The 23,760-nt window shown below is 39.1% G+C and overlaps 1 protein-coding gene across 1 annotated transcript in view; it reads right to left on the bottom strand.

Moving 5' to 3' along the window:
- The window catches only part of RSU1 (Ras suppressor protein 1), a 102,101-nt gene that overhangs the window by 74,838 nt on the left and 3,503 nt on the right, over nucleotides 1–23,760 (bottom strand). The window contains exons 3-6 of the mRNA XM_058029099.1: nucleotides 19,838–19,888; nucleotides 5,250–5,370; nucleotides 1,699–1,817; nucleotides 141–223 (exon numbers count right to left, since the gene is read on the bottom strand). Coding sequence (XP_057885082.1) covers nucleotides 141–223; nucleotides 1,699–1,817; nucleotides 5,250–5,370; nucleotides 19,838–19,888 — 374 coding nt within the window. The remainder of the gene's footprint in view (nucleotides 1–140; nucleotides 224–1,698; nucleotides 1,818–5,249; nucleotides 5,371–19,837; nucleotides 19,889–23,760) is intronic.

The following is a 23,760-nucleotide window of genomic DNA, read 5'->3' as shown; positions in this document are numbered from 1 at the left end:
CTGGTAAACAAGAAACAGTTCCAGGTGTAGTGGTCTATTCCTGCAAACCTACCCTACTACTCCTCAAATTGACTGGATTCCATTCCTACAAGTGTTGCAAAAGTGAATTGATTTTCCAAGAATTTAGATAAATTACTTACTATCTGCAACTTTGTGAGCTTCCCAATATCTGGCGGCAGCATTTCAAAATCGTTGTCACTTAGATAGAGTGCACGAAGGGTGGCTGCAAATTAAATAGCAATATATAAACAGGGTGGCATATAACCCAACCATTTGAGGTCTAATCAATAAAAAGGAGTCAGGTTTGATTAATAACCCTGACTTGGTGAAAAGCCTTTGACATACCCAGGGTTCACAATAATAACAAGCAGGTCAAACTTAGATTTACTGGCTTATTATATTGTTGGTGAGTTCAGGAAAACATCTATATTCAAAAGGACTAGCACAATTAACAATTTCTGCAACAGTAGACTCTGGCAGATTCTGGCAAACAGCCTGAATGCTCAGATATGAGAATACAGTCATTACTCTTTATTACCCCTGATTCTTATTTACGACATCAATTTGCATCCTAAACAGACATTAAAAAATTTCTGAGTTTTTTCAACAAATATACAGCTATGTTAAGCTCTATACAAACCACACTGGGAAAGAGATCTGAAATGAAATACAGAAGACTCCAATGGTGTAATTCATAATTTTCATGCCAAGTCTCAATGAAATTAATCAAAAAAACTACTATGCAGCTTGCTATTACTGAACAAGCATACATGACAGTTGGAAAAAGGAATTAAAATGGAGACTCACAAAGAACTGTCAGGTGCAGCAGGAGAGAAGGTGGTCAGATCAGCAAAACCTCTCCTTCCCACCAGAGGAGATCCCATTTGTCTTACGTAGTTCACTCCTCCTCTTCTCGTTTCACTAAATGTGGCCATTTTTAATAATGCTGACTTAAAGACTTCCCTGTGCCAGGTTACAATCACAACATCCCTCAGAGAGCAGCACTCCTCCTCTCCCCTTGCCTGTCACTTTGATGCTGAATGCACTGATCCTGAAGCCACTTCAGCACAGTACACGGAAAAGCAGAATCACTGAAATCCAGAAAGTGCCAGAATTCAAGTTGCTTAGGCAACCATAATGCAGCCCTTTTGCACATATGCATTACAATACCTTTCTGTCAACCCTCTGGGTATGTATTTTTAACATATGCAAAGGTCAGCTTAGCTCTACCATTCCTCTGCCAAGCTTTGTAACCCTAGCATATGTTTTAACGTACTGGACACCTCAACACCCACACGCTGTTAAAACTATTTTAGTAATGATCTATCAAGAATACATTTTTTTTCAGACTCAACAAACAACAGTTGTGTTGCAAAATGGTTTAGTTTCCCCTGAGGCTTGCAACCCTCCATGATGTTTTAACTGAGTATGGGACCCAAGTAAGTATTACTGAGAAGAAAACTAATATGCCATTACTAAGCAAGTCTGCTCGTGCCCAAAGGTGTCAGATAACAATATATATCAGTGATAAATATTGCCATGCTATGCAGAAATATTCAAGATATATTAAAAGAAAACATAAATATTGGGGGAAAAAAATCTGGTTTTGTATTTTGGTCTGCATCAAATAAATTTCAACGGCAAAGAGCAAAGCACCATATCCTGAAGATTTGTAGAGTTTTTAGAAAAGTTTCTTACTCAGATAGAAGAAGTTCCCTGGTAGGGAATTTTCATTTAAGTTGTTGTAAGTCAAGTCAAGAACTTCGAGTGCTGGTAGAGAGCCAAATCCCCTTGGCAAGGTGTTTAACCTGTTCATGCTGTAAGTAAAAGGAAAAAAAGAATATGACATCAGTATTCACTTCACCTAACAGGAATAATACAGGTCACAAGGTTTTTGTTTGTTTTTTTCCTTTTTTTTTCCTTAAAAAAATTAATATATGCCAAGATTTCCTCTTGTTTTGAAAAGGCTTTGATGCTCCTAGATACCGAGCAAGTCTTTTGCAATGCAGACCTTTTTATAACCTCTCATTCCCATAAATATACTTAAAACTTATAAACTTATGCACTCTCAAGGAATCCTGTCTGTTATGTCAATTAGCAGCCACACCTGAAGCATAAAGCACAAGGGAGAGAGGTGTCACAAGGTCATGCTCAGCTTTAACAGCATTCCATGGAGAAAGCTGGTCCTTGGTAGATGATTTCTAGCTAAACTACAAATTACCCTTTTGCACATCATGTTGAGCATTTTTCATTCTGCCATGTAACTCTTTACCATGATACCAAACACAAAGGGGAATATCTCAAGTGCACAGTATTTATGGTCATTGATAACTGCTGCTCAAACCTCTTCCTAAGAACAGCAAATCTGTGTCACTACAGAACTTCTGATGCACAAGGAGCATGAAGTAAATAAAATGTCAGTCCTGTGACTGATAAAGCTTTATCTAAATATAGCTCAATCAGCCAGTCTTCAGAGGGTTTAGGACAGCAGAGAGTTTAGTAACAGACAGAACAGCATGAAGACATGTAACAGAAAGAAGAGATTTCTCTGATAACCTGGATCAGACAAGGTAGAGAAAGGTAACTTTTCTCTGACTCCAAGAGCTTGAAGAGGGTGATCTAGGGAATCTCTTGAGCTGCTGTAACAATGAAGGCAGGCACATGGCTGGAGATATCTTCACAGAATCTAACTGTGTATGAACTGTTCATGTATGCATGTTTATCACATGAACAGAAAAAAAACTACCTACCAGCTTCTTATTCGTACTGTCCCTACAGCATGTACAGCAAGTATATATCTGGTGTGTATGGATCTTGCTTCAGTTGTCACTCAGGTTTGAAAGCAGAACAGAAAAGAGAAGCATCTTCAGAGAGAGCCTGAACAGGTAGCTACAGTCAAGAACAGGATTTTTTTCTTATGTGAAGACTGGAAACAAACATGACCTTTCAGATGTCCCTAAACATACTCTGAATTTGATTCTCTTTTGATGTAAAAAGGATAAGCAACAGTCACTGAAGTCAAGAGGAGATGTTATGTGGATGTATGAATATCTGACACTTGAAACTATAAAAACTCTAATCAATGTACTGACAAAGTTGCACAAGCAAAAATAAGAAAGATCATATAAGCATGTGAGCAAGGTCAGGAGAAGCACATATACCATTTCTTTCACAAACTCAGGAAATAACCTCACTCTCCCTTACCCCTTTTGCATAAGCCAGTCCCAACAAAACAAGAACCTGTAGAGATCAGCTCTCTGTAGCTAAATCTAGACACAATCCTTCTTCCTCCTCATCCCCAGTAAGGAGTCCCATTATGGGCATACAACTCATATTGCTTATCAGCAATTAAAACACAGAAAAGCATTCTGTACTATTGCTACTGCAGAAGTGTCACTGTTTTAAGAACTGGTCTTTATATAAAACAGAACTAAAGACAGCAGCTTGTTTTCCACTCCTGAAAAGGGATTTTAACCAAGCTGCCCTAACAGCCTTGCCTTTTGCAAGGAAGAGAGAGGGAAAAAAATGTTCTCCCTACTGACAAGAGGCAGAATGGTATCTATTCTTTGACAGGGACAGTGAACCAGCTCAAAGTTGCTGCCCAGCACTATTCATCCCTGCAGAAGTTCAAACACTGAGCTTGTGCCTCACCTACCTTCCAAATGTCACATTTTAAGCTTTCTGTGCAGCAGTACACCTTTTCTCTTTCCATACCACTTGACCCTTCCATGCCAAAGCCCTCCCAAAAATAATCTCTGCTCTTATTCAAGCCCCTCTCCCCTAAGGGGCTCTTCTGAAGCCCTCTAACACACACACAGCAGATGACAAGAGGGTTTCTAGGCTGTCTCCTGATAAACCTACCAGAGCAAAAACGTTTCCTTGTCACTGACTCCAAGGATGTCCAAAGCAAAGCTAAGACTGGGTGGCGAATCCTGTGCCTAGAAGACCACGTGTAAGGATGGGATTAAGATGGAAGAGTGTTTAATCTCTAAGATTTTAGGCCACATGATACATGAAGATGGCAAATGTGGTTCCAGACCTGAAAGTCTGTTGTTCCAAACACCAAGTGGTCTTTTGCATGACATTTTTTTCATTAATGCAGACTAGCATTTGACCTATATTAACAATGGTTGCTGCTTTAATCCATAGGAAGTGCACAACTTCTTCCTTCATATACTGCAACACTTCTATATGCTGTTCCAAAAATATGGTTCTAACCCTTAAAATACAAAGAATCAGGATTCTTAATTAATATTTGCTCTGAAAAGCAATTCAGAGATTGAAACAGATATTAAGGACAGCTAGAGATCTACTGTGACCAAAAAAAAAAGACCAGGGAAGACAGATCATCATTAAAATGTCTATTGGCACTCCAACAGTCCAAGATGCAATTCAATTATCAGCACTTCATTAAAGTAACTAAAGCAGAATACACAGAGCTTAGCCAAAATCATCTGGTATTTTGAAGAGTAAAAAATGCTCAGTTTAGGGCGTTCAGAAATTGAATTTATAAAATACAAACATTCTTTCTATGAGAAGCCTGTAATGCTAAAGCTTAGGCCCACCACTGCTTTCCTCCATAGTTACACTTCAATATGCCCATTTAATTTTAAGAAGGTCTTATGCTTCACATTTGTTTTCTTAATAATTCAAGAAAGCCCTCTGCAACTGTAGTTATTATAAAGTATCACCAGCTCCATCAGAATCTAGAATCTGAACACTTAATATCAACACCCCTGGCACAAATTCAGTCAACACCAGCTCTTTGAACTAAATGGACACCACATCTAATACATGCTGCTCCTTTTACAGGTTTAATACAAACTGAAATGTCTATAAACACAAATTCAAACATTTGGAATTGAAGTCCTAAATTAACATGGATGTTTCTTTAAATCAGAACAGAGCTTGATTCTTATGCAGTAACCCCAGAATTAAGAGGTAGTTACTACAGAAGTAAAAGTCAGTAATTGTTCAGTTTGACTTCAGTATTTGATGAATATTTATTGAATATGAGTTGCTGCTGTCCTTAAATGGTTATCACTATACCAGAGTAAGTGCTTGACCATTTACATTTCTGTTTATCCAGAACACTACTTGAAAACTCTGAAGCTGTAATTCCCAGATTAGCCTCAAAACCCCTTCCAATAACAAACTTTACTATCAAAAAATAAGAAGTTACAGGTTCAGTTGTGACAACATTTGGTAGCACCTTTATTACAGCAAAAGTTTTGCATTAAGATACGCACCCAAGGTTCAGGTGTTTGAGCTTCTGAAGGCTGCTTATCTGTGTAGGCAGCTCCTCAATCTGGTTGTTGAAAAAGTTGAGCACTTCTATGTTTCTCAGGTCTGCGATGTTTGCTGGCACAGCTGTGGAAAGTTTTCACAGTGAGAGACTGCAATTAGGGCAAGCTACCCAGACTACAGATGCTTTACCAGCACCTGGTGTTTGCACTCTTTGTACAGTGGCTGCAGCACAGAAAGCATCCCATTATTCCAATAAAAGCAAAGTTTATATGCAAAAAGCCTCCTGTTCTCAATGTTGAGAGCACTCATTTTGTACTCTTCAAAAATTACTACCGTAACTGTAAGATATTTTGACTAACAAAGACCACTGCAGAGTGAGAGACAAGGACAAGTGCTCTTACAGACTAAGAGAAGCAGGCTGTCCTCTCAATTCATGTAGCACACAGAGGTCTCTAAAGAGCAGAGCCTGAGAGACTTGGATCATGACATTATTTGAGTGGAGAAAACATTAATGATACAAGTAGCTACAGGACAGCAGTTGTACTAAAGGACCTTAACAACAAACATAAAATAATCCCTCATTTTCAGCTATGGCCCTATCTGCTTATTGCTTAAACAATTTAGTATCCAAATTCTTGGTCATTTAAGAGACAACAAAATTTACAAAAAAAAAAAAAAAAAAAAAAAATCAGCCTTAAAAGAACTGTTTACCCAAGTACCCAAGTCCACTTTCAGTTACCTCCCATGAGTGATAAACTAACTGATCAATACATCAATACTCATACATGGCTACAGTGGATTACCAACAGATCAACAGCTACTTGTGACTACCTAGAAACATGAACTATAAGGCAGAAACACAACATGAATGACTGTGCTAATGAGGTTAAAAAGCTATTCAGATTTGCATCTCTTCTCCCCTTAAACTGAGTGAGATTTAAGCAGCCAGCTGAGATGTAAAGGGGGTTGGCAAGTCACCTGCACTGAACCTTGCACCTGTGCTCAATATTCACCTTGGTTCAGTCTCAACTTTGCCTCAGGAATCCACAAAGTGCTCATCCAAATAATTAGAAGGTTTTATGAGGCCATGATTTTTTTTTATTTGTTGGTATGAGGCAATCTCAGTCTTAAAATGGAGTCAATAATGTTTACAAAGCAGAACATTGCAGTATGTCACATTTACTAGATTATAAGTCTAATTACAATGTGAACAATAATGGGATGCCTAACAAAGACTCTAATTACACTGCATAAATATTACTGTTGAGGGCCATATTCATTGCAGGAGGTTTTTAGCAGACTTTTATATAAAAGTCATTAAGGCAAATCTGAGCATTTAGAAGACCTCCCTTAGAGGTATTTTCTAACTGGTCCTTACTTATCTGTCATTCACTGATAGTGAGAATTATGTGTGTTCACAAACTAAAGCGTATTTCACTACTACTATTATTTTAAATTATTCCCTAACAGAAGTTAACTGAGGATTTTAATTGGCATCATTCAGCTGTTTCCAGCCTCAATATTTCACCAGAAAAGTAATTACCGGTATTAAAATATTTTCCTTTCAGAAATTAGACTTCATAATTTGACTTTGATGAGATGCAACAGACAGGCAAATCATGTTTCTGATCTTCTCAGATACTGCATTTATGAAGACTAGGAATCAAAAGTACTAGAAAATATGGGTTTTAGTTTAGTCAAAGCTTTAATAATAGAAGACCAATACAGATATAACACTGTCTCCTGATATATCTGTTTAATCCCCACATACTGTATTTCATGTTGTGAATGACACTTAGGATACTTTATATCATTGTTTTCTTCAAGATATACTAAAATCTGCATTGGTAAGCAGGCTGAGATGAGAAAAAGACAAAATACTTAGCAAAGGATTTAAATGAAATGCTTTTGTGTCTTACCCTGTTAAATCAAAATGAAAAGCCCCAGTCCACAACTGTACTTTTTGGTACGCCTGGAGGTATTTTGTGAGAAGGAAGAAGAGAAGAGTAGGTCAACACCAGGCTTGTGGTAGGGAAGAGAGGACTTTTTTTCTAATAGTTTATTTTCTGGTTCAACAATTCAAATACATTTTTAATACAAATAAATGCTATCTTGTATTCAACGAAAATTAGAAGACTGAATTTAAGTCCTGTACTGATCTTGTAGCTAAACTGCACAGGATCAGTAGCTTCAGGTCCAAAGACCACTGGCAGTGAAGCAAGGCTGACCAGGCATATCGTGCTCTCTGTTTTGGACTTCACACCACCCGACTACCATCCCACTACTATGTTGCAAAACTCTTCCCAGATACACTCGGCAGCCTGCTGACTGCCAAATCCCGAGACATTCATGTTCTGGCAATGCTGAATTCCACTCGAGTCTCCTTGTCACGATGAGCTGTGAGAGTGAACTGTCAGCATCCTGGTTCTGTTCACCCACGTGTTTACAGTACGATCGGCAGTGTCTTAACAACTCTCCTGAGACCATCTGCTGCCCAGTGTCATTAACAACTCCCCCTCAGCAAACACCAGGAAAATTTGGCAGCCCAGCGCCTTTGCGTTCTCCTGCGAAGCTTCAGTCACGTCATGAAGCCCCATTCATGTGAAGTTTCACTTCACAAGACCAGGAACAGCTTCCCCTTGTTCAACGCTGGAAACCGCATACAGTGATTCCCTATGACAGCTGTAGGCTTCACCTTGATTTCAAGGGTTGGTTGACAGTGAAAGACAGGGTCTATAGGCTGCCCACAAGGATGTAGAGGACTTTGTTCATGTTTCTGGAAATAAGGATTGGCAACTTGTTATACTTCAAAGCATTTATGCTCTTTTTGCCCTGAAGTTAGTGACAATCCTTTAGGCACTAAAACATCAAGTTCTCATCAAGTTTACTCAAGGCAAATTATTACATTTTATTCCTATACAACCAGCAGCTGTTTCAAAGGTAACAAAACTATTTCCAAAATACAGATAAGAAAGATTAAATTCTACTATTCAATGACTATGTAACTCCACATTTAGAGTATCTTGGATCTGAGCCTTAAGCTCTCTTTCAGCATGAGAGCCAGAAGCCAACACCAGACATGATCTTTACTAAAGGTCTGATGTTGCCCTCAGCTGGAGAGCAGGCACTGCATTAGAAGGATCTTTCATCCAGGACAGCTGGATCCTGCAGAGAAACTCACTAGAAACATCCAGATCAGTGACAGCAGCCTGGAATCACCTGTCTCAGATGCAACCCCTTCCCATAAAGCAGGAAGTCAAGAGGTTCTCATACCACTACCTAGAACTGACATGCAAACCCAGCTCCTTTTCTATACCCAACCTCTGACAAAGGATGAAGAACACAGAAAACAGAAAATAAGAAAAAGCTCATTACTTTCCCTTTAGTTCCACTCAGTAACTCTTTTGCCATTCACACAGGTCTCAATAGAATTCCTCCTGTAGTGGCAGCTGAAAATGCACAGGCTTCAAAAAGTCATTATTTCTGAAAATGGTCACCAAGATTATTTCTCTTAAACATCTGTGAATCCCCGGGAAACAACAGCAATCCTTACAACTTCAAAAGTAAACAAACTCAGGTGTCTGCAAAATTAAGTTTCTACTTCTTTTTATCCAAAAGATGAAATCTGCTTTTTTTTTGTTTGTTTAGTAAAGACACTAAATTAAATATTTCTCAGTAAAAAAGATGTGTATCAAAATTTCCTTTACAGTTTGAAACTAAAATAAAAAACATTTTAAATAAGAACTTCAGATGATAAAAAAACCAACTAGAAGGGTCAATAGACTACTCAACTGAATAAGTGAAACGATTTAGTAAAAATATAAGTCGCCATGAGAAGAACACACAGTACAGAAACTGCATTAAACATTTCAGTTCATTTAACCCCTAACACTGAATATCCAAAATAAACATTGTCCCACTGCTGCTTGGAAAGTGCTATCTGTAATACCTGATTATGCAAAAAATTGTGCATGAATTGGCTTGCAATCTCCTCAATAAATATGACCCCAAAGGCTACAGAAAGCCTCCAACTCAAGTCAATGTTTTTTGAATCAGACATCATTGAGAAATAAGAATGTTAATTTTTTTAAAGTAAGATTAATTTCTTTGGCAATCACATCCTTAGAATGCAATCAGCTGCAGAATCCCTAGCTTTTTCAGAATATTTCTTTATTTAATGAAGTAATTTTGCAGTACCTAGGAACATGATGTTCAGTAGTACTCCAAACCTTTACAGGTTCTAAGGGAATATTTATCCAAAAGAGCTATTAAAATAGCAGTACCTGACAGAAGAGAGATTTATGCAACTATGCCAGTTTCTCATTAAACTGTTCCACTGGAAAGCTGGTCAAGAGTCATACAAGGTAAAGAGAACTCAATGCAGACCTTTCAGAGTCCCATCAGTCCATTGTGGATCCCAAGCAGAGATTTCTTGCCAAGAGCAAGAACCCACTTTTTAAGACTGAAGTAAAACCTGAGGGCTCTACAACATAATAAACTCAGTTCTGTGGACTTGCTAATCCAGTTAGCATCAACAGGAAGCTTTCATGAGTAAGGATCCCTTAGTGTAAAGGTCATAAAGACATGAAGTGTTACTCACATTTCATGGGGGAGGAAGAATTTAGAATACTAAATATATAATGCACTCTGTGCATCCAGTATAACTGTACTCACAGAGCTAGAGTCATGTTTAGATTAATTTGACAAGGGTTCTGTTATACAGAAAGAGAAGCAATCAGCTTCACCAAAATGAAAGAGGAATTAGCAGAGGGAGAACACAACAGTTTTCCTTTTAAATATTCATAGGCATGCTGATATCATATTTGGCAGCTAACTGGAGAGAATCCTGATCCCAACTGAAGCATACAGTACTTAATTTACACACTATGTAGTTCAAGTTTCCCCTTTTGCCCTCCCTTCACTCTTCCAAAGATGGATATTAATCTTCCTCCCACTGAAAACATTAAAAACAAACTTGTCTCCTTAATCTTCAGCTCCTTCCAGAAACCAGCAGGGATTTTTTATTTCAATTATCCACAGAAGAACCTCAGATATTAAACTGTTCTTATGAACATGTTTAAATTACACTATAGCTCAATTTGTCAATAAACAGTATTCATTTAGAAGCTAGAGTCTAAGGAGAAGAGCAGTGAGCACAAGAAAGACTGAGAAGACACTGGGAATCAAGTGACATCTAGTGAAGAGAAAGGATAAATCTGTTCTTTTCTGAGAAGAGAGCTTAGGATGTCAGAATTTGGAGAGAAATCCTAGAAGCCAGGGGCTGAGGTTAGGAAGGGATTACTATGTTGAAAATACATCACCTAACTGCAAAGAACTGAAACCACACCAAAATAGCTCACAAAAATCTGATGCTTTTTAGCATTTTTAACAGTATTAGAGAATGGTGTGAATAAGGATACGTAAAAAATGTGGATATAAACAAGTACTTCATTTCTGCAAATAATTTTGAAGAGAACAAAGTGTTAGCTGAGCTTTTCAAATTACTGTGGTCAACCACAGCATCTTCATCTTCAATAACTGCTTTGTGAGAAGTGCACAGTTCAGCCCACACACTTGCTGTCTTACATTTAAGTCATGAGAAAAAAAACCCCATGAGGTACACCATCCACAAAGTTGAAGAATGCAGGCTATGTACCCTTATTGCAGGTCAGATCATCTGTGTGTCATGATATTTCAATAGCAGATGGTTAAGAGAAATAACTTCTGCAGGACAAAAGAACTTTAGTTGATAGTATTGAGATTTAATATTAGGCTTCCATCAAATGCAAACAGTATCACTAAATGCCAGTGAGTCTCTTCCAGGTGTTTGAACTGTTTAAGCATGATCTCTTCATAGTTTCTCACGACTGCACAGTTGCTGGCTTTAGATAAAGCAACCCGTCCGAAGTTCGTTCAGTAAGTTCACTTTTCCCTTCCTCAATATTCTCTTTACTTCAGTCTATTCAACTTGTTTTCTGCAGTTTACAAAAGGAACTAACCAAAGATATCCTGCACACAAGCCCTTGAACAATTACTATAGATTACCCTCAAAAGTTGAAGATCACTTCAGCCTCTTACTCAAGTGTCCATCTACCTGTGTGCCCAGCAGTGCTTATTTACAAAATTCTGCTTTCAGTGTGTCTAAAAAAATTTTCATGATTTCAGTTTGCCTTATTAGCTAGTATTTGGAGTTTAAACTTTTTACAGCACTGAAATGTTTTTAGAAACACACATAGGACTATTTCTCACTGCAGCTTGGATCAACTGAGTGTTTCCCCATTCAGCACTGCAGACTGCTGTGCTGACACTGCTAGGTGGGGACACCAGCCTGTCCTCTAAACACACTCACAGAAGAGGCTGCAGTAAAAAAGCTCACTGCTCAAAAGCAGAGTCAGCACATGTGTTTCTTGCTCCAGTTCTCAGAACTGGGAATGAATTAAGCTCCTTCCTAGTTGGAGCTCCCCACACCCAGCACTTAAAGCCACCTCTTAGGCCTGTATGGCACAGAGTCCTCCCTGTGCCCCTCTGTTAGCTTACCCAGGCTTCAGCTGACTGTACATTTCATTTCCAGCTAAGGAGATAATACTGGTGGCAACCAGTCACCACATCTGCCATCATTACATCAAGATCAGGGAATGATTTCACCCTAAAGGTTATGCCACAGGAATGGAAAAAGTTAAGAGGGCAGAGGGTGAGCAGTCTGAAGGGAAATGCTGTGTAGTTATTCACTTCAATGCACCTGACTACTGAAAGAACACATAAAAAATAAGAGTACAAAACCAAGTACAAAATTAAATCCAGTTTCCCCTCAATCTACACCAAATATACCTTCTTGTGTCAGTCCTTCCATATTAGAAGCCAAAAAATTCCCCTTGGCTTGTTAGACAGTAAATTCTGTAATACAAAATTAATGTTTTTAATGAGGTGAGTTCACTTTTGCAATGTTCACTTCCTTTGAAAATGCCAACTGCAAAATAGTCTGTATGTGGCAAGAGGATTTATATAGAGAATATAAACATGGTGAATGATATGGGGATTCCACAAAAAAAATCAGGGCTATTTTAAGCCACTGGGCTTAGAGGAAGACACAAGTAATTTGCAGTAACATGTTGGAAAATGTTGAGAATTCAAAAAAGGACTTAATATGCTTGCAGGTGTCTTTTAGTAAAAGAAGAAAAAAGTATCTGAAGAATTATGTTCAAGACAAGTGATTTGTGTCTAGTGTTGCTTTACTTATGGCAAAACTGACTTTGGTGCCATACAGCACAAACTTTCACAATTTAATTTGTGCATAAATTGGGCACTTTCTGCATGTATCCTTATACCATTTCAGCACATAACTCTTTCACACATTATTCTGTTTCATTTCCCCAAATTTTCTAAGAAGCAAAGTTGATATTATATACATTTAAGATTAAAATGCTCTACCATCTGTATTTTCTCAGAACCAAAGGTTTGGGGGTTTTTTTAGGAAGAAAAGAAAAAGCTAACAAGGTATTTAATCAACACATTTGAGTAGAACCCAGATGTCACAAATGTAGTAAGGCATATGTATAGGGATCTCCTTTTCACATCCTCCTGTGTACTGCATTCAGGAAGGTATTTCCCATTAGAGATCCCTGCATCAGAAATGGGAAGTTAGACCAAATCAAAACATACCAAAAAAATGAAAGGCTTACAGCTAGCTTAAAGCATCTCTCCCACACACAGCTGATAGACACTGTCAGGCACAAGTCCTGTGCTTTGGACACAGCCCTGGTCTCACCCTGCAGACACTGCCTGCCCCATTGTTATATTGTGTCAGGACAACAGCATGGAATGACTTACCAGAAGGAAGCAGAGGCAGAAGCATAGTAGAGGAGAACACAAGAAATAACAAAGACTAAAGAGTACACGGTCATCTGATTCCTTCCAGAAGTCAGCAAATTAGTAATATAAATAACCTGATACCAGGCAAGATGCAAAGTGTCAGACAATACCAGTGGGAGACACCATCACACATTTCAGCAGACTGGAGAACACAAAGCAGCCAGACTGGGAAGGAATTCAGGACAGGCAGATGCAGTGTTGATGTCTCTGGACTACCTCCAATAGATCCAGGTACAGACTACAGCCAGAAAGGTGACTCAGAAAGGAGACATCCTAATGTAAAAATTAAACCAAGATATTTTAGCAGCGTGCTAAAAAAGATCAAGGACACAGTCAAGAGGGTTAAAAGCAACGAAAGGACAAGCTTTTGTGCAGGTCACACACAGAGAGAAAAACAATTTAGGAGATGGCAAAGCAAAGAAGCAGTAAGTCATGTGAGCAGAAAAAAAAAGTTTTGAACTGCTCTGCTGAAAGAAAGCAAAATGTACAGTGATGATAAAGGGTGACCACATGGCTGTCAAAAGAACAATGATCAATGAGACACAGCCATTCTGACACGAGCACATAGTGAACTCAAACAAAATTCAGGTCTGGAAATGGGAACCAGCAGCAAAAAACTAATGGATCGCCCCACAAAAAGGAAGGGACCAAAGATGACTAAAGGATTACATGAGAATCAAGGGAGAAGCAGTGAAAAGATCACAGAACAGTATAGGACAGCACATCAGAAGAATGGTAGAGGAGGACAGAGAACATGACATCAGGTAACACAGAAGAGATTTGAGTAAAAAAATAGTTGCTCCTGATCTCTCATTATTTAATCATTTGATAATACTGGATAAGGAATCAGAGCACCAGAACAAAAGGATATAGAAACCATCAGGAGTGAGCTATGAATAGCAGGAAAATTCTGAGATCATTTACAGACAGCACATGAATATATGATGCCAGTGAGCACAGGACCACCTGAGGTTAAGGAGACTGAGGAGAAGAGCAAAACGAAGTCGCTGAGCACCATCAGCGAGCAGGCGGGATGAATAGCTGCCAGGAACACCAGCGGCTTCCCGGGAAAAGATGCTAAATGTGCTCAAAGAGTGACCTCTACTGGGCAAAGCACAGAGCACGGTACGGCACCGGCAGCGGGAACACTCCGGTACCCGCAGACACAGAATCTCTGCATTGATTTCTTCAAATGATTGCAATGTTAATTAACCACCACTGGCAGCCAAGGCAAATAACTGTCATAGCAGTTACAAGTCAAAGACTTAGTGCACATCCCAAAATAAATGAAAACAAAACAGGTTGGCAGCATAAGAGTTGTACACATACTGATGACACCTGATGGCAATGCTGAAGTAACCTTAAATATTCCAGCCTGCTTTCCAGCCACATCTTCCCCTCTGTGCCCTCCTGGCTGTGATAACAGACAAAATGAGCATCTGAAACCTCTTCAAACACACTTCCTATTCACAATATAATACATGGATTTTAATTGTCAAAACTTCATCAGCATGCCAAGGAAGGATTTCCCATCCTATACTAGGATGTGAAATTCTGTATACGTTCTAAGAGGCTGGAGAATACCTTGAGCTAGCTGACCTAATTAAATTCCATAAGGTTCAGTATCCCTTCACACTTTATGGCAAAATAGTACACAAAAGCTGCTCTGCTAAGAAAAAGCAGACAAGGCTTAAGCCACATTTTTATGCTCTAATAGAGCATATTCTTTATGAAACTGAGTTTTTTCTGTTGCTAGTTCTACACCAATTCTTTCTCATTCATAAATCTAGTGGAGCACAAGGGGACCAAAAATGAAACCTAACCTAACTGCTGACTTCAGCCTGCAAAGGTACTTTTTTCCAGTCAAAGGTATCCATTTGTTGTACCAGTACAATCAATTTACAAATAAAGTAAATAAATAAATAAATAAAACTCCAAAACCCCCTGAGCCCTCAAGACATGTGATAGACAAACCCTACCATCAGCTCTGAATAAAATCCTCATCCTGACTCAGGTGATCTATTTCACCCTGTGTCCCAGAGCTCCACCTCGTTGTGCTTGGCACGATATGGGGCAAGATCCAGATTCAAAACAGACAAGCCTGGGGATATATAACCCTTCTTCTCCCTGACCTGGATTCTCAGAATCTCTGCAATTCCAGCCTGTTCCCCAAAACCATTATTAAAACAGGAGCTCCAGCTGAAGGGCTCTGAACAAAATAGCTCTAAGTTTGATTTCAAGAATTTTTATGACAAATTCCTTGACACACGACTGGCACTGCTATCCCAGCATGAAGCAGAGAGCAGCAATGTCACAGGAACCATGGCAGCTGCCCCTGCAGAACAGGCAGATCTACAGCAACACCTGAAGGTCTCTTTCCTCCTGCACAGAGGCACCAGATGAGCAGGTGGCCAAGACTGCTGCAAACTTTCAGTGACATTCCACCTGAACTTGAGTGAAGCAGCCCTAGAAATACCTAAAACAGAAGCATAAATACCCAAAAATTACTACTGTTGCACAGATAATGCAGAAACAATATTGGTGGCTGACCAAACTGATCAAATGCGATTTCCACAACAGTATGTCCTGTGCCTCAAACTCCCCCTCTGCCCCTCTAGCAGAGATACCCTAATTCCCTACCACTATTCATAAATTATCCTATTGAGCAGGAGGTGGATCTGTATGTCCCTCAGCTAGCATCATGTGACATGAGCAAAAACAACCTGGTCACATCTACCCAAATTAATCCACCACACTGAACAACAGATACCTATGTTCAGCCACTCATTTCCACCAATTTAAAAAACATTTGTTAGAACTTCTATTGCATTTACTCTGATGGTAGCCAATGGGTTCAAAAGACACCTGGGTTAGGATCAGACAACCTTTACAGGCTAAGACTATCTTGAATTTTGCTTCTCAGCTGTATACTGGATAGAAGGCTTTAAAATTACTAAATGATGGAACAAAAAACACCCAGTATAACAAATAGAGACCCTGGCCCTTATGTCTACATTATGCCAAGAAAAAGCACAAATATTCCCTTTCTCCTTCTGCTTTCTACTGGATTGTCAGAGATCCTGCAGAGGAATCATCCCAGCTTTGTCACTTATGCAGCACCTGGTTCAACAAGACTGCAGAATCACGACTATTTGGCTTCCCTGAGAGTTTTGCTTCTGATTTTGAAGCACAAGTAGCTCTCACCAAGCAGCAAAGGACAGACTCCACTGTTTCAGTAGTCACCCAGAGCAGAAAAAGCCAGTTCAAGACTCCTCCATTAGCACAGCACCAGATAACTGAAAAAAAATTCAGCCTAATATGCTCCAGAAAAATCAATGTGGACTTGAGTATGTCTGATAATGAATGATTTAGACACGTAAATGAAGTACAAATGGCACACTAGAAATACTCTAAAATCCATGCAACAGAAGTATTCTGAGCAGTATAGTGGATTTAATTGAGCAGTCCTCATACTTGCTGATGAAACTTTACTCAGTTTTAATAGTTTTGTGGCAAAAATACAAAGTACATTTACATAGAAATATGCATATCCACGTTTTACATTTATTTATTCTTTCAGATAGACATATTTACTCTAAACACCAAAAAAAAACCTAGCAGAACACTCATTTAAATGGCAGGAAACTAGCAAAAGATGCTAATATGACCTTAGTGTAGCATGTCAAGTGTCACTGCCATCAGCCTCCTAGTCATTTTAAGAACAATCTGCTAAGACAATTAATTATATAGCTTAAAAGATTAGGTCAACAGTGTCAGATATGAGAATATGAACTTGAAATTTAGCCTTTTAAAAATGTGTGCTGTCTATTTAAGTGTCTACATCCATTAGTGAAAGAAGAGTAAGTTTCAGACTTGATGAATTACTTCTTAGGACAAGCAAGGGTCTTACCTTGCCATGAAAGAAACCCAAACAGAGCAATTACAAAGGCTGACAGAATCCCTTGGCTGAGAGAAAGCATGTACTTGCAGCCTGCTGATCTGACAGCTACTTTAGGAGAAAGCAATTAATTGAAGGGTGAGATTAATGTAACACAAACTTACAGTCATGGCAATCTTTAAACTGGTATTTTGAAAGCTAAAACTGCTTTAAGCAAATGGTACACTCTGGGTTTTTCTTGAATAGTTAAAGCCAACCTGGACACATCTTTCTTGGACACTTCTTATTACTGTATCTTTCCTCCCCAGTCAGGTCTGCAGGCAGGACATGGGTTAGTTACTCAGCTTTTCAGTGAGGAGCTCATGCTGAAGCACATGCCCTCCCCAGGCTCAGATGTGAGACAGCCAAGATTCAAGTCTCCATGCAGGAGCTTCAGCCTAGCTCCTCTTCCTCAGAGCAAGGCAGACACCCTGCTACCTGCCCAGCCAGTTGTGTGCTCAGCTGAGATCATCCTTTAGCTATGTTAAAATTTGTAAGGCACCAAGTGGAAAAGCTGATTCACTGGCAATCTGAAAGTGTGAGATTTCAAAAAGTTCTAAGAATTTTACAAATCTCAAAGAATAGTGAAGTTTACCAAGAGTAACATTTCCAACTCATTTCATGCTTGTGCCAGGTAAGCAGCCATTCAGAGATAGCAGAGCAAATAAACAGCACCAGAGAAGCCTTGCCTCTCAGCACTAAGGCACCCAGCCTTGGTGAGCTGAGTTGTGCAGAATGAACTGCTATCTCAAGGTGCCTGCAACCCCACAAAGGCTGCAGAGAAAGCTGCAGTGGCTGGGTACAATGAACTGCCTAGCTTTCAACAGCTCAAGTTCAGGGACACCCATCTCCTTGTAGTGCCTGAGGGAACACACAGAAGTCACTAGCTGGGTGGCCCCAGCTCCATCAGTGGCTGATAACAGATGCCAGACAGCAATATGCCCAGAGAAAATTCATCATAATCCTTCTCAAAAGATTGTTGTCCCAGCTTCAAGCTATTTGTAACTTCATGGCCTTCTAAGCCATGGACAGAACTGCATGTTTAACAGTGATGCACTTGGGATTTTTCCTCCCTTAACTGGCCCATTAAATCACCCATCAGTCATCATTTATATGCCAGATGGCTGGAAACTGTTGGTCACATTTGTAATTAAATTGAGATCTCTTTGAAAACTACAATGGGATAAAAACAAATAGCAAGATGGCAGTCTAGAGGGCACTACACTACCAAAAGAAGGGTCCTGAACAACTAATTCATAGCTCTCACAGCCACAGTCACTAAGTGCCCATAATTTTATCTTATTTACTACAAACTCTTTAAACTACACATTAGTACCCAATAAACTGCATCCAGAGAAGTGCTTATGCACTAAAATCTAGGGATATTTATATTCTCTTCATGCTTAATCCTCTGCAAATGCTCAGAGACTGCAGTGACACTTTTGCATTAATTCACACGTTTTAAATAACACATATTAGCTTACAGCTCATGCAGCAAGCAGTGCAGAGTTCAACAGGCTAAGTTTTATTATTTGTTTGTGTTTCCTAAGACCCATCTCAATTTGTAAAGATTTTCTTGGATACACCCTAAAGCACAAACACCCTAATATGCCTCTTGTCAACACACACCAACTTTATTGGTTCCATTCCCCTCCCCTTTCCATCTCTCCAGTTGAGTTTCAAAAAGAGGAGTGGTTTAGAGAGAAACCCACTGGCACATGCAGAGAGCAGACAAAAAGAACATCAACAAGACCAACACTTCTTTTTAGAAGATGCACAGAAACAGGGGTGAGACAAAATTCACTGCTTGAATTTCAACAACCAAGAAGCAGGAATGTTTGCACAAGACACTGGTAGATAAACCACAAAAACAAACAAAGAAAAAAACCCAAACCCATAAAAACTTTTGTCTTGCAAAAGTCAGTCTGGTATCTCCCCCTACCAAGTTAAGTCTCATATTTATGTTGTTCTTGACATGCTATTCACCAACATCTCACTTAGGAACTTCTTTACTGAGGGAAGCAGTATCCACAACCTGAAGGTGGTGTGAGCAGTATGACCAAGAGACAACCATTTTTTGGACAGAAAGAGGCTACTCTTTTTACCATGCCTGACGCTTACATTCAGTTGGCCTTGCTCATATATGTTTGCTTATATATGTAATGCACTGGAGTTGTAACTTGCTTTGCTTCAGTCAAATTCATTATCCATTCACTAAAATGCAAACTGTGTTGCTTCTGAGACAGTTAAAAATTTCCAAAGTCCTCACCTTAACATAAGGACTTCAGAGCCATGGTAGTGTGGGGGCCTGGCTAAATATATGTATTGTAAATATATGTATGGCAGTGATCTCTGTATTGTATTGCCCCAATCCTAGTTATTGTAAATGGGCTGCAGCTGTGATGTCCTTGATTGGGCAGCAGCTGTAGCCTGTGGAGGTAGCTGGGATAAAAGGGGGTGTGGCACTCTGAGAGGAGCCCTGGCAGAGAAGCAACAACAACACTGCTGTGAGGATTACAACATGGTAGGAAATGGATTTCTGGCTTAACCGGTGATCTGAGAACTACAGATCTTTCTGTACATTGCAGGTGTTTATTGAAGTTGTGAAGGCAAGTTGAAAATGGCTGCTAAGTCATATCCTCAATCTCTCTACTTTTAATGAAGTACTAATAAGAAGCATCACTCTATAATAGAGTCATTGCACTCTGTATCAAACTTGCAGTGTCAACTTTTCAATGTTACTCAACTGCCTGCAGTGAAGTCCAAACCCAGGAAAATACTCACTTGTAAGCTTGTTGTGACTCAGAACCAGCTGTGTGATGTGAGACAGCGTAACTGCAAATGAAGAGAGAAAGAAGTTAGTTTATGGACACGGCAACTGAGAGCTTGTATCTATTTCAGCTGAAAAACAAAAAAGAAAAGAAAAAAGAAAGCTATTCTTTCCACCCCAGTAACTTGATTCATGTGCACTGTCACAAATAAACAAGAGAAGCTCAAGAGTAAAGGGCCAGTCCACCTACTCCTCTGCACTTCACATTTCTGTTACTGCATCAGACACAACATGGAGAGATTTACTTACTGATACAGTAACCTGTTTCAGCTAATCCTCGAAAAAGCTCATGACTTAACAAAGGCAAATACAACCTGTTAGCAGAATGAAAGCAGTCACTCAAAGGCACCATCAGATCAGACAGTTCAGTGTTTTTTTAAAAAAAAGCATCACCATAGTTCACTGTGCAATTGCAGGTTGTGAAGGAAGGAAAGGCAGGAAGGAGAAAAGAATAAACAGTGCACCCATGGTGAATTTCTCTCAAAATTCAAAATTTGAGCACTCAAAGCACTGCCTGCCCCACCTTACTATGCAGAACAAGAGGATAGGGAAAGAAGCCCATGGAAAGTCTGTAAGAGTATTGTAGGAAAATCATCACTAAAGGGCAGGCCAGACCAGCAGCCTCCACAAAGAGCTCTGTCTTTAAAACAAAGGACACATAGGTACCTGAACCATAAGCAACCATTTAACATTACTGAGTGCTTATCCATATAGATAAATATAGGATTGCAATTTACACAGCAAAATGAGAGAAGATTCTGGAGACAGTCACAAGCTTGTGAACAAATGCCTAAGTAGGCTTTATACATTTGTTTCTCTTGGTACAACTATTGTAATAACTGGGACAATCAGTAAAAGTCAACATTTCATGGGCCCTTGATATTCAAGCCTGACTAATAAGAACACAATCACCAGAAGAGCAGCTCTACCACTGAGATGAAAAGTCCTCTAGTCTGATGTCTTCAGTTCCAAGGCAACTGAACTTAGACTATAGCCAGATAAAATCTGACATCATCAAACCCAGGAAAAAAACCTTCATTTTCCTGCATTTGACTTCAGAAATAAGTCGTTCTGGAGCTCTGAGGCTTTACCTAGACTCAACAGCATCAACAAAAAATAACTGCTTTTTTTTAAAAAAAGGGGGAAAAATAATTGGTTTTGATACTGTACAAAGGTGCTTCCATTACACTTTGCCTTTAAAGCAGAGAAATTAAACAATGACAATGAAGGTTTGAGGCTGCAGATTTTGGTCTGAACACTGAACTCCTGATGAATTTAAATGCTATAATAAAAGCATATCTAAAGGCAGGCCTTTTGATTACACCATCAAGCCATGGGCACCACTAGCCTTTAGCAACACAACGTTAGAAGCATTACTCTCCCTCTCCTTTTTTGTCCCATCACAGTGTTCTTCAACCGGTATTATTTTCAGAAAGGTTTCTTCTCTCACATCCATACAGAACAGAACCAAATCCATGTTAAAAATTTCAAGGCCAAAATCCCTAGGCAAAAGACATTTGAATCTGTATTTTACTGTCCAAATTTGACTGAAGCCTAGACACTGTCTGAAACTCCACTATCTCAGTCAGTCCTGATGCATGACAAAAAGTCCCATGGCATCTTTGAGCAGCAATGGCAGGTTGACAATCCCCAAAGGAACAAGAAAGGCTACACTCCAGTACTATTTTGAAAAGAGCAAAGGTTTAGGTGTCTGTGCTCTGGACTACTTCCAGCAGCATTTTAGACATATCAAGACAAAGAGATTGTTCAGTCTTGAAAGGTCCAAAGCTACTACCAGTTCAGAGGCAAGTACAGAAGCATTTTAAGAAAGGGAACAAAGATAAGATAATGGTACTTGCTCACTCCTTACACAGAGAGAAATTTGCTCACTTACATTAAACAGACCTGGGTCAAACAACCAGCCCCTGGAGATAAAATGCTTTCCTTCCACTGCCACAAGCCTACTCCTGTGACAAGGACTGTGTTGTGGGAACAGCTGACTGAGATTTACCTCATCCTATACATAAAGTCATTCTGTAGGACAACTAAACAATCAAGTCTGGCAAGGAAGACATCTGTCTTAACTGATTAACATCCCCAAGTAACATCTAGAAGGCTAAAGGGGGGCTGGGGGGCAGTTTTGATTTGGATGTACACAGTCCAGGTAAGCACAAAATACAACAGGCCAGATAACTCAACCCAGGTACCAGCCTCCTCAGAATGGAAGGGCACTGAGATTCCCAATGGAAATTGCTCTAACCTCTCTATGATGCCACTGCAGGAGCTTCTGGACACCTTGTAACATTATAGTCATTAGCATACAGGCAATAAGTTACTGTGGTTTCATGAATTCACCAGATATTCACGCAGAATAATACTTATATTCTATAATATTCTATAATACCTACTGCCAGAGCAATTTACTTGCACAGTAATCACAAATTCTCATTATGGTCCCAGTCCCACTATTACTTCAAAAAAGAGTGAGTCAAGGGAAGAATATTTAGGTTCTTCCATTTTGGCACTATTATCAAATCTCTTTATATACTGTTGCCCTGCACTGCAAATTAGCTTCACATAAAATATCTGGATGACAATACTCAACCTAATTATTAAGGAAAATATAAAACAAATAAAAGCCCTGCCCATCAGCAAATTTAAAAAAAAGCCAAAACAAAAAACACAAAAAAACCCCCAACCAACCAACCTCACAAAACAACCAAAGCAAAGTAAAATAAATTAGGGAAAAAAAACCCCACACTCACAAAACAGGAAGACCCCAGTGACTTTGCTGAGCCAAGATAAGACATTGCCTGTCCCACTGGAGGAAGTTAAAGCAGGATGAGCATTACAGTACTGTTACAAGTAGCCTGCCTCTCCATCTTCTGTGCTTTCATTATTTTAGGAAGGAACAATTTTATCAACACTAACTTTCTGATAAAGAATTCTAGTCACACAACTATGTACTTTATGCAAAATATGAATAGCTTACAGATGGAATGATAATGAGAACAAATTAACACATAAATAGGATTGCATCCAATATTCCTTCCCTGACAACAGAGCAGATGCCACAAGTTATTTGGGCAAAAAAATTCCTTTACTCGTACCTCCTCCTCCATATCAACTGCTTAAAAGACACATAAATGACACTGGTCCACACTCTAAAAACAATTCCATGGTTGTTGATGGCTGTTTAAAGTCCTTTCAATAAATGCCCTATCCTTTGCTAGGCTAGGGGAAAGGGAACATCACTCCCTTCTTGCTGGAGCTGGCTGACATGCTTGCTCAGCCTACAGGATGTCTATTAATGCTCTCCACCATTACCTGTCCATAGTGGGTACTTTATGAACAAATGTAATTTGTTTATACAATATAAACAATATATATTTAAACAAAATATATTTACTTCACAATATGAAGGCAAAAAACCCAAACCAACACAATAGTCTACAGGACATTTTTTACACTATTTATGCACAGAGGATGCACAACTATAGCAGAGATGTGCACACAAATGGTGTAACTCTTGTTTTATCATATGCTGAAATAATAAAAAAGTCTTTAACACTTGAAACTGTGTCACGTGGTATGTGCATGACAAGCTAAAGCACAGAACACTTAGATCAAGGGGTATTTTTTGTCTCAAATAAAATATGTTCTACAGATCATGTCTGAAAAAGGGTTCTCATATTACAGCTCTGAAAGCATCAAAAGTTCAAATGCTCTAAAGGTGTGTAGCACAAATCTAGTTTGTATTTTAATTCATTAGGAGAAAACATAGAAGTGCCTGGATTCAAGGAATATGCCAAAAATAGAACTCTACTTCTAATGTCATTAATGAGCTCCTGAGTTAGAAGTGCTTCAGGGACTATTT

Source organism: Melospiza georgiana, chromosome 1, assembly GCF_028018845.1.
Source record: "Melospiza georgiana isolate bMelGeo1 chromosome 1, bMelGeo1.pri, whole genome shotgun sequence".
Classification (NCBI taxonomy): domain Eukaryota; kingdom Metazoa; phylum Chordata; class Aves; order Passeriformes; family Passerellidae; genus Melospiza; species Melospiza georgiana.
The sequence above is the reverse complement of the archived record's forward strand: the minus strand, read 5'-3'. Positions and strand labels throughout refer to the sequence as shown.